This window comes from Ammospiza caudacuta, chromosome 4 (assembly GCF_027887145.1).
Source record: "Ammospiza caudacuta isolate bAmmCau1 chromosome 4, bAmmCau1.pri, whole genome shotgun sequence".
Lineage (NCBI taxonomy): Eukaryota > Metazoa > Chordata > Aves > Passeriformes > Passerellidae > Ammospiza > Ammospiza caudacuta.
The window spans coordinates 27,082,020-27,094,884 of NC_080596.1; the positions used below are offsets into that span (position 1 = coordinate 27,082,020).

General features: G+C 37.2%; 1 protein-coding gene across 1 annotated transcript in view; it reads right to left on the bottom strand.

Annotated features, from left to right (window-relative positions):
• Positions 1–12,865, bottom strand: part of INPP4B (inositol polyphosphate-4-phosphatase type II B) — a 169,076-nt gene that overhangs the window by 56,965 nt on the left and 99,246 nt on the right. The window contains exons 11-13 of the mRNA XM_058803042.1: positions 11,442–11,572; positions 8,303–8,407; positions 4,959–5,067 (exon numbers count right to left, since the gene is read on the bottom strand). Of these exons, the coding sequence (XP_058659025.1) occupies positions 4,959–5,067; positions 8,303–8,407; positions 11,442–11,572 (345 nt within the window). The remainder of the gene's footprint in view (positions 1–4,958; positions 5,068–8,302; positions 8,408–11,441; positions 11,573–12,865) is intronic.

Here is a 12,865-nt window from a genome sequence, read left to right on the forward strand (position 1 = left end):
AATACAGTGCAAAATTCCTTTGAGTGGCTGATCTGAACATAAACCCCATGTTTTTATATGTTTCTTTTAAACACTGTAATTCTAGAGATAGAAAATCTTTGACAAAGTCAGGTAATAATATCAAAGAGCATAAGGCTCCTTATTCTTCCAACTGAGCTCCCCAAAAGAGAATTAACTGCCTCACTGAGTCTTTCCAAGTGGGCCATTAATGTTGAATTGATCAGCGGTCCACACTGTGTTTTGATTGGCCTCAGTGATGTCCAGGAATAGATGATAAACAGAGTTATCTCCAATAAAGAACAGGCGTCTGATTTGCAAGAAGAGACCCAGCAATGGGTGCGGAAGTGAAATACTTCAAAACCACACAAATGCACACTGCAAACTTCCTACTTTCCACTGTTCAAACTACTGCAATTATTTTGCAGGACTTCTCCTATCCCTCTTTCTTCTTTTCCTCCCTACAAATTATGCAATATCCTCTTACACCACAGTTCGCAAACAGCACTTCAGACAGCATGCACACACCCACTGGCTCTTGCCTGCAGCCCACAGCTCCTCACCTGAACCTCTGGTACGTAACTCTTCCTTTTATAAAGCCCTGGCTTAGTCTTTCAGAGAAACTAACCAAAATCTTCTGTAGCTTCAGATTAAAACAGGAAAAAAAGAAACCAAGCACCTCCTGGCACATCACCAATGCCAGAGGAATGTACATACTACTCCCAGCTGATACTGTTTGTATCTCCCTTCTCTCCTTTTTGTCTCAAGTATTTCAGTCCCTTCAGCCATTTCACCACTGATTTCTTTCTTAATTTGGCATACCAAGACCAAATACTGACACTTGTTCAATCCTCTGAACTTTATGCATTCCCTTTCATTTCAGTCTTTGTCCAGATCTCTTCACGACCCCCAGTTCCCCTTTGTGCCTTTTATTGAGTGAATTCTAGTTCCTTCTCTTTAGTTTTCTACAAATTAGAAACTAAATCTTGATCAGTCCCTTCCAATTCAGCATTTTCTATGATTCTGGCAAATAAGGGTAGCTTCAAGCAGTTTTAAAATTAAGGCTCTTGCTTACGTATTCTGCTGAGGTATACTCTCAATACCCAATTCTAATTTTCTATTCCCCAATATCCATTCTATTTTTCTGTCTTTCACCAATGTCTTCATTCCTAGATACAATTCTTTGTAGAGGCAATCAGGATTAATGGCATCTAACTGCCATTACTACCAGCCACATCTAAATTATGACGCATCTCCAACTTACATGGGCTACTCATGTCTACTAGAGCTACCGTGTCTAGTAGAAGTCATAATTCTGAGTATTTCAGCAAAGTGAATAATATAAACTGTCCCTCCTAATGAATTAGGAAAAACAAACAAACCTCTGTCCCTCTGAGTAATAAAGAAACTGTCACAGTTCTGCCTTTGAGGTGGATAGCCTGTTAGTGAGATGACTTCCAGAGTCAGACCCAGCACAACATCCACTGGAACCCTCAAGCAGCAGGCTCAGTAGATAGGGCAGGGACAAAGAGTAATAGTCTATGTTAATTGCAGGAAGACATAGTCTTAAAAGTCTTGACACTTCTCTAATTCCCCATCAGGCTTTTCCGTCCCTTTATCAAAAAGTCCTTTTTGCAGGCTGAATCTGGCTAATGCTGTTATCAAGTTCACTGTGCACATACTCCTTTCCAGGCTTTCCCTCAGTCTTTAAATCCTAGATAGTTTTCACTGATCTCCCACAGCTCTAAGCTTCACTGAATATTGCTGCAGAAAATCTACAGACACCACTTGTAAGAAAGAGGGCAGTGACACCAAAGGTGTGGGCAGTTCTCATTGCAATTAAGTAAATCATAGCTTTTAAGTAAAGGAATTAGTGAAGAGAGAATGACTCTTCAGAATGAAGTGCACTACCAGACTGGTAATTATTTGGACAATTTAAACATTTCCAGAACCCTAGAAAGCATGACACAGCTTCAAATATTTAGTTCCTCTCATAACTTGAGAGCAACTTCCTCAATCCCCCTAGAAGAATATGTAATTATTTTTCAGAAACAACATATTTGAAGTTTCTAACTGTTGTGTTCACACTGTTGCATGTATGACTAGCTGAGGTTTTCTGTGGCCTTACCCTTCACAAACAGATATTACTACTCACAAGTAAGTGACATTCCCTCCTCTGCAGCTACTTTTAAAACTTAGTGCTGCATACAGCTCTGGTATGTAAGCACTGTTAGGCAGAAGAGGCAGCTGCCTCTTACAGATAAACTTTTCACAGGTGTCCTAAGGCACAAACTGGATGAAACTTCTGCATTAGGGTAAAGGCCACATGGGTAGGTCCAGGGCAGAATAGCAGCAGCATAATGAAAACATACCTCTCATATGTAAATGATGACTCAGGTACCTTTTGAAAACTGTATAATAATGCTTTCTGGGTAAAGTTTGAAAGCTTTCACTAAGCATATAAAACCACACTTGATCATTTCCATATATTGGCACCATCATTAACCATGACCACATGACTGTCAGCGGTCATTTCAGTCCTAAACTTGCTTTAAGGACATTCTTCCGATCACATACCAGAAAATTTTCACCTAAAAGAAAAGCCTTTCTTGCTCTTATTTCAGGTCCTCTTTTTTTTTTATAATGTGCCTTTTATAAAAATTGGATATGACATTCCTGATGGTAATAAATGAGAGAAGAATTGCAAAACCACTGCATTTTTGTAAATATTTTTATACAGGACTTTCCCTTTGTGTCTGCACAAAGATTCATATTCTGTGTAATAGAAAAGATGCCAGAACGATCTTCACATACACATTTTCCACATTCTTCTGTTGGATAAACTTTCAAAAAACATATGTCTCAGTCTTGTTTTTGTTTTGCAACTGCAAATGCTACCAGATAACTGTTTCTCTTTGTCTGTTAATTCCACAAGTCTAAGACCGCGCAAGAAATATATTGCAATATGCTGACACTGTTGAATATTTTGATAAACTGCTCTAATAATCAGACTGAAGGTCAAAAACATGCAAGGCAATTTTGTCACACCTTGACAGCTGCTAGGATTGGCTGAGAACTAATCTCTTCCCACATCTTGCATTAGGTCTTCAGCTCAGCCTAGAGAAAACGGCTGCTGAATCTGCATTTTTCCTGTTCATTCTATATTCTGACTGATATCGCAAGGTGTCACTTCTTCCTTCAACAAAATCTTCAGAAAATTTAGCCCCATCATAAAACAGGAAATTCAAATTGCAAAAGGTGCCACAGGGGACACAAGGTGTCCTCAAAACACCTTTATGCAGCAAAATAAACAGGAGCATGCAAAAGTAGCACTGTTGTCACCAGAGTGAAATAAATTTGTCCATTATAAGATTGAGAATGTAGTAAGAAATGGTTCATTTTCTGAAAGCTGAGCACTGTGAGAACTGTAATGCTACTTTATATCATATGACTTTAAAGGATTATGTCTATTATATTATTTATATCTAGCAGCTTCAGTTATAAATTATTATGATAAAAACCCACAAATCACTATTGCAACTGCATTAATCAGATAGTGAAGGAGAAGATACTTTAAGAAATGTCTTCAGACATTTTCTTCAGCAGTAAACATGTACTTTGTAGGTCTTCATATGATGGGGAAGAGGCTGCCCATACCAGTTTGCTGACAGCAGAATATTAACACCGAGTTTATTGATGTGTCTTATGTGATCAACATGATGCACATGTTTCATTGACAGGTTTCAGCATCAGAGGTGGTCAGGGAAATGAAAGATTTTTGAAGATTTAACAGGGTTTTTATACTGTGTAGGGCAAGCAAGACCCCCTCAATAATCCAGCTTTCAAAGCAACTAGATCTGCTGGGGTTTGTTTGTTGTTAATATTAATGCCAACTCCTATTCAACCTAGAAGTCAACAGCAGAATTGAATAATTTTCCTTTTATTCTCTATGATATTTTATCCATGAAACTTTTTTGAGCATTGACTAAAATGGAATTAATTTTCTGTGGACTGTCATGATAACTTAGATCAGAGCACTCCCTTCCTGCTTTCCCTTTGGAATGCTGTAACACTGCAGTTGGCACCATCAGCTGGAGCACTGAGCAGTCACAACTACTGAAAAAATCTGAACAGCCATAGCAACATACACAAATACATCCAATTTTTAGGAAAAGATGTAACTAACACTTTGGTGCATGTTCAAGAGCGAACAAAGCATTTGAGCTCCACAATAAACCGAACCTTTATTTTTGATTAGTCTTATTTTGGCTTTCTGAAGAATAAGAGTAGTTTGTTTTTTCATAGTGTACTAAAAATACTTCTACCTTAGCATACACCCAGGCCTGTCAGAAATAAAGCTGCTACCTTAAGTTACAGTTTCTGTATTTAAAAATTGTCTACAGGTACATTCCTCTTAGCACAAGAATTGCCAAAGAGATATCTCATTCTGAACAGCAGGTTTTCAAGTACTGATATACCTCCAGCTTCCTAAAATACAAGGAAAAAAATCATAATTTTGAACCATTAAGGTTGCAGAAGACCTCCAAGATCATCGAGTCCAACCTTTGGCAGAACAACCACCATATCAACTAAACCACAGCACCGAGTGCCAAGTCCTGCCTTTTCTTGAGCACTTCCAGGGATGATGACTCCACCACAAGTCTCAATGCACAAAAACCCTTTTCATGAAGAAATCCTCGCAACCTGAACACCCTGCAGCACAGCTTGAGGTAATTTCCTGTGTTTATTCAAAATTAGTCTTAACACTAGAAGTAGAGCGTGTTTCAATTTTCATCAAAGCAGGGAAAAAAAGGGAATATTTTACGAATGCAATGTTCAATCCTACCAGATTTTAATCTTCCATTCATTCAGCAGGATAAACTGTTTTGTTATTCAGTGAGCTTAGGGCATTTTAATGCAACCTTAATGGTATTTTCCCAGCTACTGGAAAGAATACTTACTTTCGTCTTTCAGCCTCAAATTTACTCAGCAGTTTCCGGAGACCACCATTCTTAAATCCTTGGAAATGTGCTGCTGGGGCTCCCACAGTGATAACATCATACAGAGCATCTGGAATGGGGATAGAGGAACACAGACATCTGAATGCTTCTATCCCTAAATCATGGAAACACTATGACATCTATTCCACAAAAAGTAAGGATAAGTCTATATAATTTCCAGGGAATAATTGATAATCCAAGTCCCAAGAGGGCCCAAGAGCTAATCAATCTTTCTATACAGCCACTGCGCACTTTAAAAAGTTCATTTGATTTATGGCTATATCTAAATTATGTGCCACTGAGTAGAACAATATTCCAGCTCTGCAGTTTACAAAGCTGACAAGTAAATTGGCCCATTGCGTATTTCATTCTATTGCCCCTTTCATTATTTAACTTGTAGTCATGTTGAGATGCACAGATTCAAGCATTTTAGAGTCAAAAGAGACCATTTTGATGGAATAGTCTGACTGAATAATAGAGACTACTGAATCACAGCTAATAATTCCTGCATCAAGCTTGTCTCTTGGTTGAGTGAAGGCATCTCTTTGTTTAGGCATCTAATCTTGATTAAAAGATTTCAAGTGACAACAAATTCACCGCATTCCCAAAGAAGTCAATTAGGCTAGTAAAAATCCCTATTCCTTTTCTAGCTTGAATTTGTTTAGATGTAACGTTACTGTACTTTCAGATATAATGGTGTTTAATGCTAAATTGGTGAGCCCTGCTCTATGACATACACTTTTTATATATGTTTATAAACACAAAGTCAGTTGAGAAGCTACCAGAACAGGAAATAAATCAGACTAATGAAATGCTTGCTGAGAAAACAATCTGTTGTCACTTTCTGTATATACCTGGTACCTTATGACATAGGGGATGAATTCTTTGTGTGGATATATGCTTACAGAACTGGAGGTGAAACATCCTTTTTCAAAGAGCTTGTGACTGATTGTCAGGGCGGAGATGAAGATTTAATTACATCCCACACCACATAACTATTTTTTCTAAGTTTAAATTTACATTTACAGTAAGTACCTGTTTTGTACCTGAACTTACTGGAGGTACAAAAGTGCAGTTCCGAATGCCTCATCCTTAAAATGTATTTCTAAAGGAAACATTACAGGATGTTTTTTGAGAACTGTTTTATTCCTCAAAGAAGTTTCCCATGTAAATTAAAATCTAGATCTTTCCTAAAATAGAACTTGCATTCTGATGATAAATATGCCCAGAAGCATGAGCACTGTACAAATGACTCACAGTTAATGAACTATGCCTTACTTCCTGAGCTGAATCTCAGAACATATTTGCTCAAATTGATTTGAGCTCTAATGAGTTGGTGACTCTTCAATATCCACTTAAAAGGAGAAGTGACATAATTTCATTCGCCTAAGGTGAGCCTCAAGATTCTTAAATAGCCCATTCTTCTAGGTTTTTATACAGATTATCACTAATACATATTCTTCAGCTATTAGGACTCCACTGATACTTGACAATAAGAAGGAGGAGGAGGCAGTCAGTGTCTTAAACTGGCCAGATGCAAAACAAAAATCACTTCAGTTCACCAAATCTATTTAAAACAAGCACATATTGCAAACAGGAACAAAAGCAAAGCTATGTCAATATATAGATTTAAGTTCTCTAGTATGATGAACAGAGCACAATGTGGAGTTTATGAAATGGATAAGGATACCATTGACCCATAGGAAAACAGTATTTTTCCTCAAAGCTACTCCTACTGAAAGCTTAAGCACACTTTCTCTTCCATTTCAGTACTCAATGACAACCCAAACAAAAGTTCAGGAAAAGCAAACCTGTTATTATACATGTCAAACACAAAAAAAACCACATACCAATGTGTATATACAATAGATGGGATTAAAACCTATCTTGCATTCCCAAAATTAAGATATCTGATAGTGTAAGGGTTAATGACACCTCTATGGATCATTAGCTTGTTTAAATGCCACCTCCATGAATTTTTATTCTTCCCCTTCCAGTGTCATTCTCCTGGTTATATTCCAGGTGTCCTTTGATATATGCCAAGCAAAGCATGAGCTGAGAAAGACCAACTTCATATCAAAGTGCTGCCTATTCCAGATCAATTAGCAATTGCTACAAACTGCTTAGACTGCATATATCTAATACAAGACACAGGGAAGAACATTAGTTAAGTAACAGAGGCAGAGTTTTATAATTTGAAGATCAAAATTTGGAAGACAACTAGAACAATTCTAACATTTATCTCTTCCTGTACTCTTTTTGATTATCAATTAATGATGTGTGCCAAGCAAAATGGTTTTGGAGAAGAAGGGAGAAAATTCATAGAAAAGCAAAACAAAACTCCAGTACTGTAAAAGTTGTGGGTGCTTAAGTAAGTCACAGATTTCACTCAACTTTTCTTTTTATTTAGCAAATAGAACAGTGTCCTGTTCACAATGAGGTTTTCTTGAAAAGACCATGTTAAGCTTCTGGCCCCCATTACAAACCTAAAAATCCTTTTCAGTTAATTACCTTGAAAACATTAAAATCTGTGTTATCACATTATGTCACTATAAATCCCCATCTTGTTGAAATATTTGGAGGCACAGTTTTTTAGTAAAAGAAATAACAAAATATTGAACCAACCAGTATCTAACAGATAATTGGAAGCCCCTGTGTCCCAACTTCGAAGTGGATGTATACTCACACAGTACAAAACAGGAAATTTACCACTGTTTTTACTTACTGTTTTACAATCTTAGATGGAGAGAGTATTAATAAGGCAAAAACTGTATCAGAATGTAATTTCTGTGTTTGTAGTTACAGCAAATTTTTCAGATCTCAATTTATCAACAAATTATTCACTACGCCATTTGGTCATATATATGTATCAGTATGATATTTGATCTGTAAAGGAAGCTGCTAAAATCAGATGCAAGTGGCAACAACAGAATTCTGTGTTAAAAAGAACCACAGACCATGTTACAGAAAGTTATCCCCCTTTCCAGGAGATGTTGGAAGCTTGCAGTATTTTCACTCAACACTGAGTGAAAATAGCATATATTCTCCATTTACTTATTTGCTTGAAGTGTCATAGGAACAAAATGAGCACATCCTTAGAATCTGTTTTTAGAAAGGAACTTGGAAGAAATTTAGTTAACCAGCCCTTAGTTTTCCAAGATGTGCAGTAAATGTCCACAACCTGTGGCATCAGAAGACGAGGCAGGGAAATTCCTTGCAGAGCTTTGACTTTGGATGTGATTTCTAAATTTCAGTGAAACTGTGTTTCAAAAGCATACTTTGTCATACTTGGGGAATTTCTTTACCTTTCAATCGAGGACTATGCACATGCATTCTTTGCAGATGAAGATTTATTGGGATGAATTCTAGTGTTTTTTCTCCTTTGCTACAGCTTGATTTAAAGGAAGAACCTGAAAAACAAAAGTTTAAAGAATCATTGTCTTAACCACTCAGATGTTTTTGTATTCCTTTTAAAGGGAGACAATACTTGTATGTGAGGAGTTGTCTTTAATTTACCTTCAATGGATAATTATATATTAGGAGATGAAACGTTCACTGAGTCTCAGCATGTATCTCAGCATGGAAGCAACAAAGCAGCATTTAATTCACAGAGCAATCTAACTGTTTTATTCCAGGAGATAGATACTCTTCCCTGCTGTCTGAAATCAGTCTGTAGTCTGCTGGAGACAATGCAGCAGTTAATGCGCATTGTGTTTATTCTGTGCTAAAACTGCAAGGTTCCAGAACTATGATGGCACTGCATTTTTCCGAGTAAGATTATTTTCTTTGAAGAAAAGTATTGTATTGAATAGGCTATGTGTTCTTCCTAGAATGGTCAAATAAAGAAACACAAACTATCTTAAGGAAAGCTATATATTTGTTCACAGAAGGCATGATGCCTTGGAAAAACAAAACAAAAAAAGATTAATATGGCTGTATATTTCCAAAACATTAGATTTTGAGTAGTATTTTGGTAGTGTAAAGAAAAATAAAGTCTGACAGTATGAAAATATAATTTACCTGAACACATTTAATACAGAATCTGTATAAAATAAAAGGGTGTAGATTAGGAAAGAGAGGTGGCCTTGTCTTCCAACTCAGGCAGCCCAACGTTTACCTAGGCCACTTTTCCAACGTTCTATCATTTTGCCAACTATTAATTACTAGAACTAAAATTCCTCTCGTTCAGATAGATTTTTAAATAAGTTTTGCCAAGGTTCAGCCTTTTTTTGAAGCAAACACATAAAAAGATAAAGAAAATATTTTAAATTGTTTTTTGCTTGCCCAATCAAGACTTGCCAGTGTTTATCTGTTGAAACTGCCATAGGACCGAGCTCTGAGCCTCCCAATATAAACCACTCTGCCAGAGGGCACCAACGATGCTCCAGACCAGCCAAGCTTGCTTAGGCTGCTCCCTAAGTTAGGAACTTAAAATAATAATTTAATACAGATGAAGAGCAAAGCCAGGAGTCAAAATTTTAGATTAGACAGGAAATCCCATGATGCAGATTGAAACAAACAAATAATTTTCAAAGTTCCACTCCCTCCCAATATCACCAAATCTGTGCTTTAGAGTTACCTAAAATTACTGGGGTTTTTGTTTCCTAACCCTTATATCTTCCTGGTATGTTTCCTTACAATAAAATGCTTTACATGCTCTCAAATTCTCCCATTACTGAGGATAAAAGTGTTTGCCAAAACAACTCAAATCTGAAATAGTTTTAACTTTCTTAAACATCCATTTTCAATAAATATGCTGGTAAACCAAAATTGCTGTCTAACACTAATGTGGCTTCCTCATACTTCCACAGCAATCTCTCAATTTCAAAAAGAAATTAAGTGGTCTCCTAACAGCCTTCTCCACTAAATTCCCAAATAGTTTGGTTGAGTTGAAGTGGGTATCACTCAAAAAGCCCAACATGAGATTGTACTGGGGAAGCATGAGCATATTTTGGAGAAATTTTATTTGCCGGGGCTATCTGCCCTTCTGAACAATTCAACACAAACTCAGGCAATACTTCAAGATGAAGAAAGACACCTGCACTGGCTACACTGAAAAGCAAAATGGTTTTTGGCATGCCTTGAAATATGTTGACCTGAAAAGTCTGAATAAAAATTGTGCTCACATCCCTAATCTTAGCAACTTCTACTTCATAAGTACTTGAATTTCAATGTACTCCCAACATAACTATTTGTTCAACTACAGTATTAAATCAAATCTATGTCTGGCTCGCTTTTCTAATCTTGTATACAATCTTGTATTAGGTTGCTTTGTTTTCTGATTAATGTCCCTTTCTCTTTTACATGTGCTGATTTGCTCCTCCTGGATGACCTCAGTTTCCCAGGACCACATTATTTCTCTCAAGACCCAATTAAGATGGGTCGTTTAACATTATAAACCCTTTAGAACGTCACTTTGCACAATACAGGTCTTGCAGGGTTTATGTTTAATAGATTATATTGTCTATTTTTTAAAATCTCAAAATGTCCCCTCAATATTTTCCTGAATGCTACAATTATTACATTGGATCTGTCATTATCTGTATTTATTGGCCTGTTTATGACACTTTATCGAGCGCTTTAAAGATTAATTAGGCAAAGATTGAAAATACATATAGATACTATTTAAAACAGAATCACAGGAAGTGTCATACTGGGCTAGAGTGTAGATGCCAAAATTGGAACTGGGATATTCTGATGATGGCAAACAATCACAAATACAAGAAATGTCACTTCTGCCAACAAAATGGAAATAATTATACAACATTTAGTGCAACACAAGAGCTTTTTCCCCCACCAAATATTTAAGCAGCTGACCGACTGCTTTCAAAAAGGTTACTTTCAGTTAGAGACTGTTTTTTTTAATACACTAAAATCGGATTTCTCCTTTTCTGTGACCAAGATCTCTGCATCCAGCTCTGGGCTCCCAGCACAGGAGGGACACGGACCTGCTGGAGTGAGTCCAGAGGAGGCCACAGAGATGCTTATTGGAATAGTTCAACTTGGAAAAGAGATTTCAGGCTGATGCAATTGCAACCTTACTCCCTCAGTACATGGAGGGAGCTTACAATAAAAGCTGGAGCGGGACTTTTTACAAGATCATGTGATAACAGGACAAGGGGATTCAAACTTAAATGAGGAGATTTGGATTAGACATTAGGAAGAAATTCTTTAATGTGGAGGGAGGAGAGACACTGGAACAGGTTGCCCAGAGGAGCTGTGGATGCCCCATTGCTGGAACTATTCAAGGCCAGGCTGGATGGGAGTTTGAGTAACCTGGTCCAGGTGGGCTAGAACTGGATAATCTTTAAGGTCCCTTCCAATCCAAACCATCCTTTGATTCCAAGTTTTTTATGTATTTTATTCCCGCTGAATATGCCAGTATTTTATAGGTAACAATCTAGTAAGCTCTGAAACTTTCCAGATAAAATCACAGATTCCTACCTGTGTGCCTCCCAAGCTCTGCCAGAGTGTCCTGGTACATGCCCAGCATCTGATCACAGTGAGCAATTACACTTTTGCGCATGTTGTCCCAGTGAGGAGCGAGCTCTCCCAGGTCTTTAAGCTCCTGATTCCTGTACCAAAAAGCAAAAAGGGAAGGCACTAATTAACTCATTAATCTATTAAGATTCATCCAAAATAATCTAAAACAAGTTTGCTACAAAACATCAGAAAGATTTCCTAATTGAAATAAAATCCGTTTTGGACTGCTTGTGAGATCTGCTTTTCATCTCTCTTTTACAAGTACACAATAAATTATGTCAGTAGATAATGCAGTAACTTTTGTGCTCAAAACTCATCTGGTATAAATGCAGTAACCTTCAAAATGAAATACTACTTCTTTCATGAAGGAAAGAAGGCTTCCAGGCTCCAGAGAGCTCTGCTCAGAGTAAGTAACTTTATGTGAAGAAATATTAAACAACATTGGAAAGAATATAAAGTTTCTTTTTCCTGCAAAACTTTCAGTATGGTTGTTTTGATGCACTACTCTTTGTATACTTTCATAAACACTTCATAAACATATTTCTAGCACTGTTTCTACAAATTCAGTTTAATCAACACATCAGCTTTCACCACATTTCTTCAGGATTCAAAACAAAATATACACAAAAAATCCCAACACCAGCTCCCTAAAACGTCATGTCCAGTGTTCAACAGGTCAAAAAAGTACTGCTATGGTAACCAAACATGTCACTGGAAATCCAAAAGGAAATCCTTTAGTAAATTATCAGCTTTCCTGTACACTCTTGAGAGCTGACCTGAGTGAAATAGAGATCATCTGAATTTCCTGCACAAACAAGCTTAGTACTTTGGGCTTTCTGTTTGGTTTTTCCTCTTGCAGAGGAAGTTTCTCCTGTATCTCTCCCAAAGCCATTTTGTGGGACCTGCTTTTAAGGAAAATAAAAGATCTTCAGTCAGTCTTCAAACATCTGGAATTTGGCAGGAGAAAATGTTTGCAACACAATCAGTTTTCATTATTTTCCTTGGAGCATCAAGAAGAGTGTTCCACTGCAATTCTTGGAAGTCTCCAAAAAGTCTTCTAGAAGACAGTTCTTGCATACAGAAAAATTATGTAAGAAAAGGCAAAAATGGGGTAGAAGAGGTGGAAAGAGGGAGGAAAGGACCAGTAAGCTTGCAGCACAGGAACACAGAGCTCACTCATGTGGGCAGCAGATCTGACCATTAGTCAAAAAGTCTTAAAATGACTTCTTGAATGGAACAGCAACACACTGGTGATGCTTTCCCCATCATTATTAGCTTTGCATTAGCGTGAGCAGTGCAGTCAGAATAAGCTCCATAGGCAGACCTCTGCTCCTGGTGTAGGTGACAATCAAAACCAAAGAGACTGCACTGGAAGCGGAATTAAA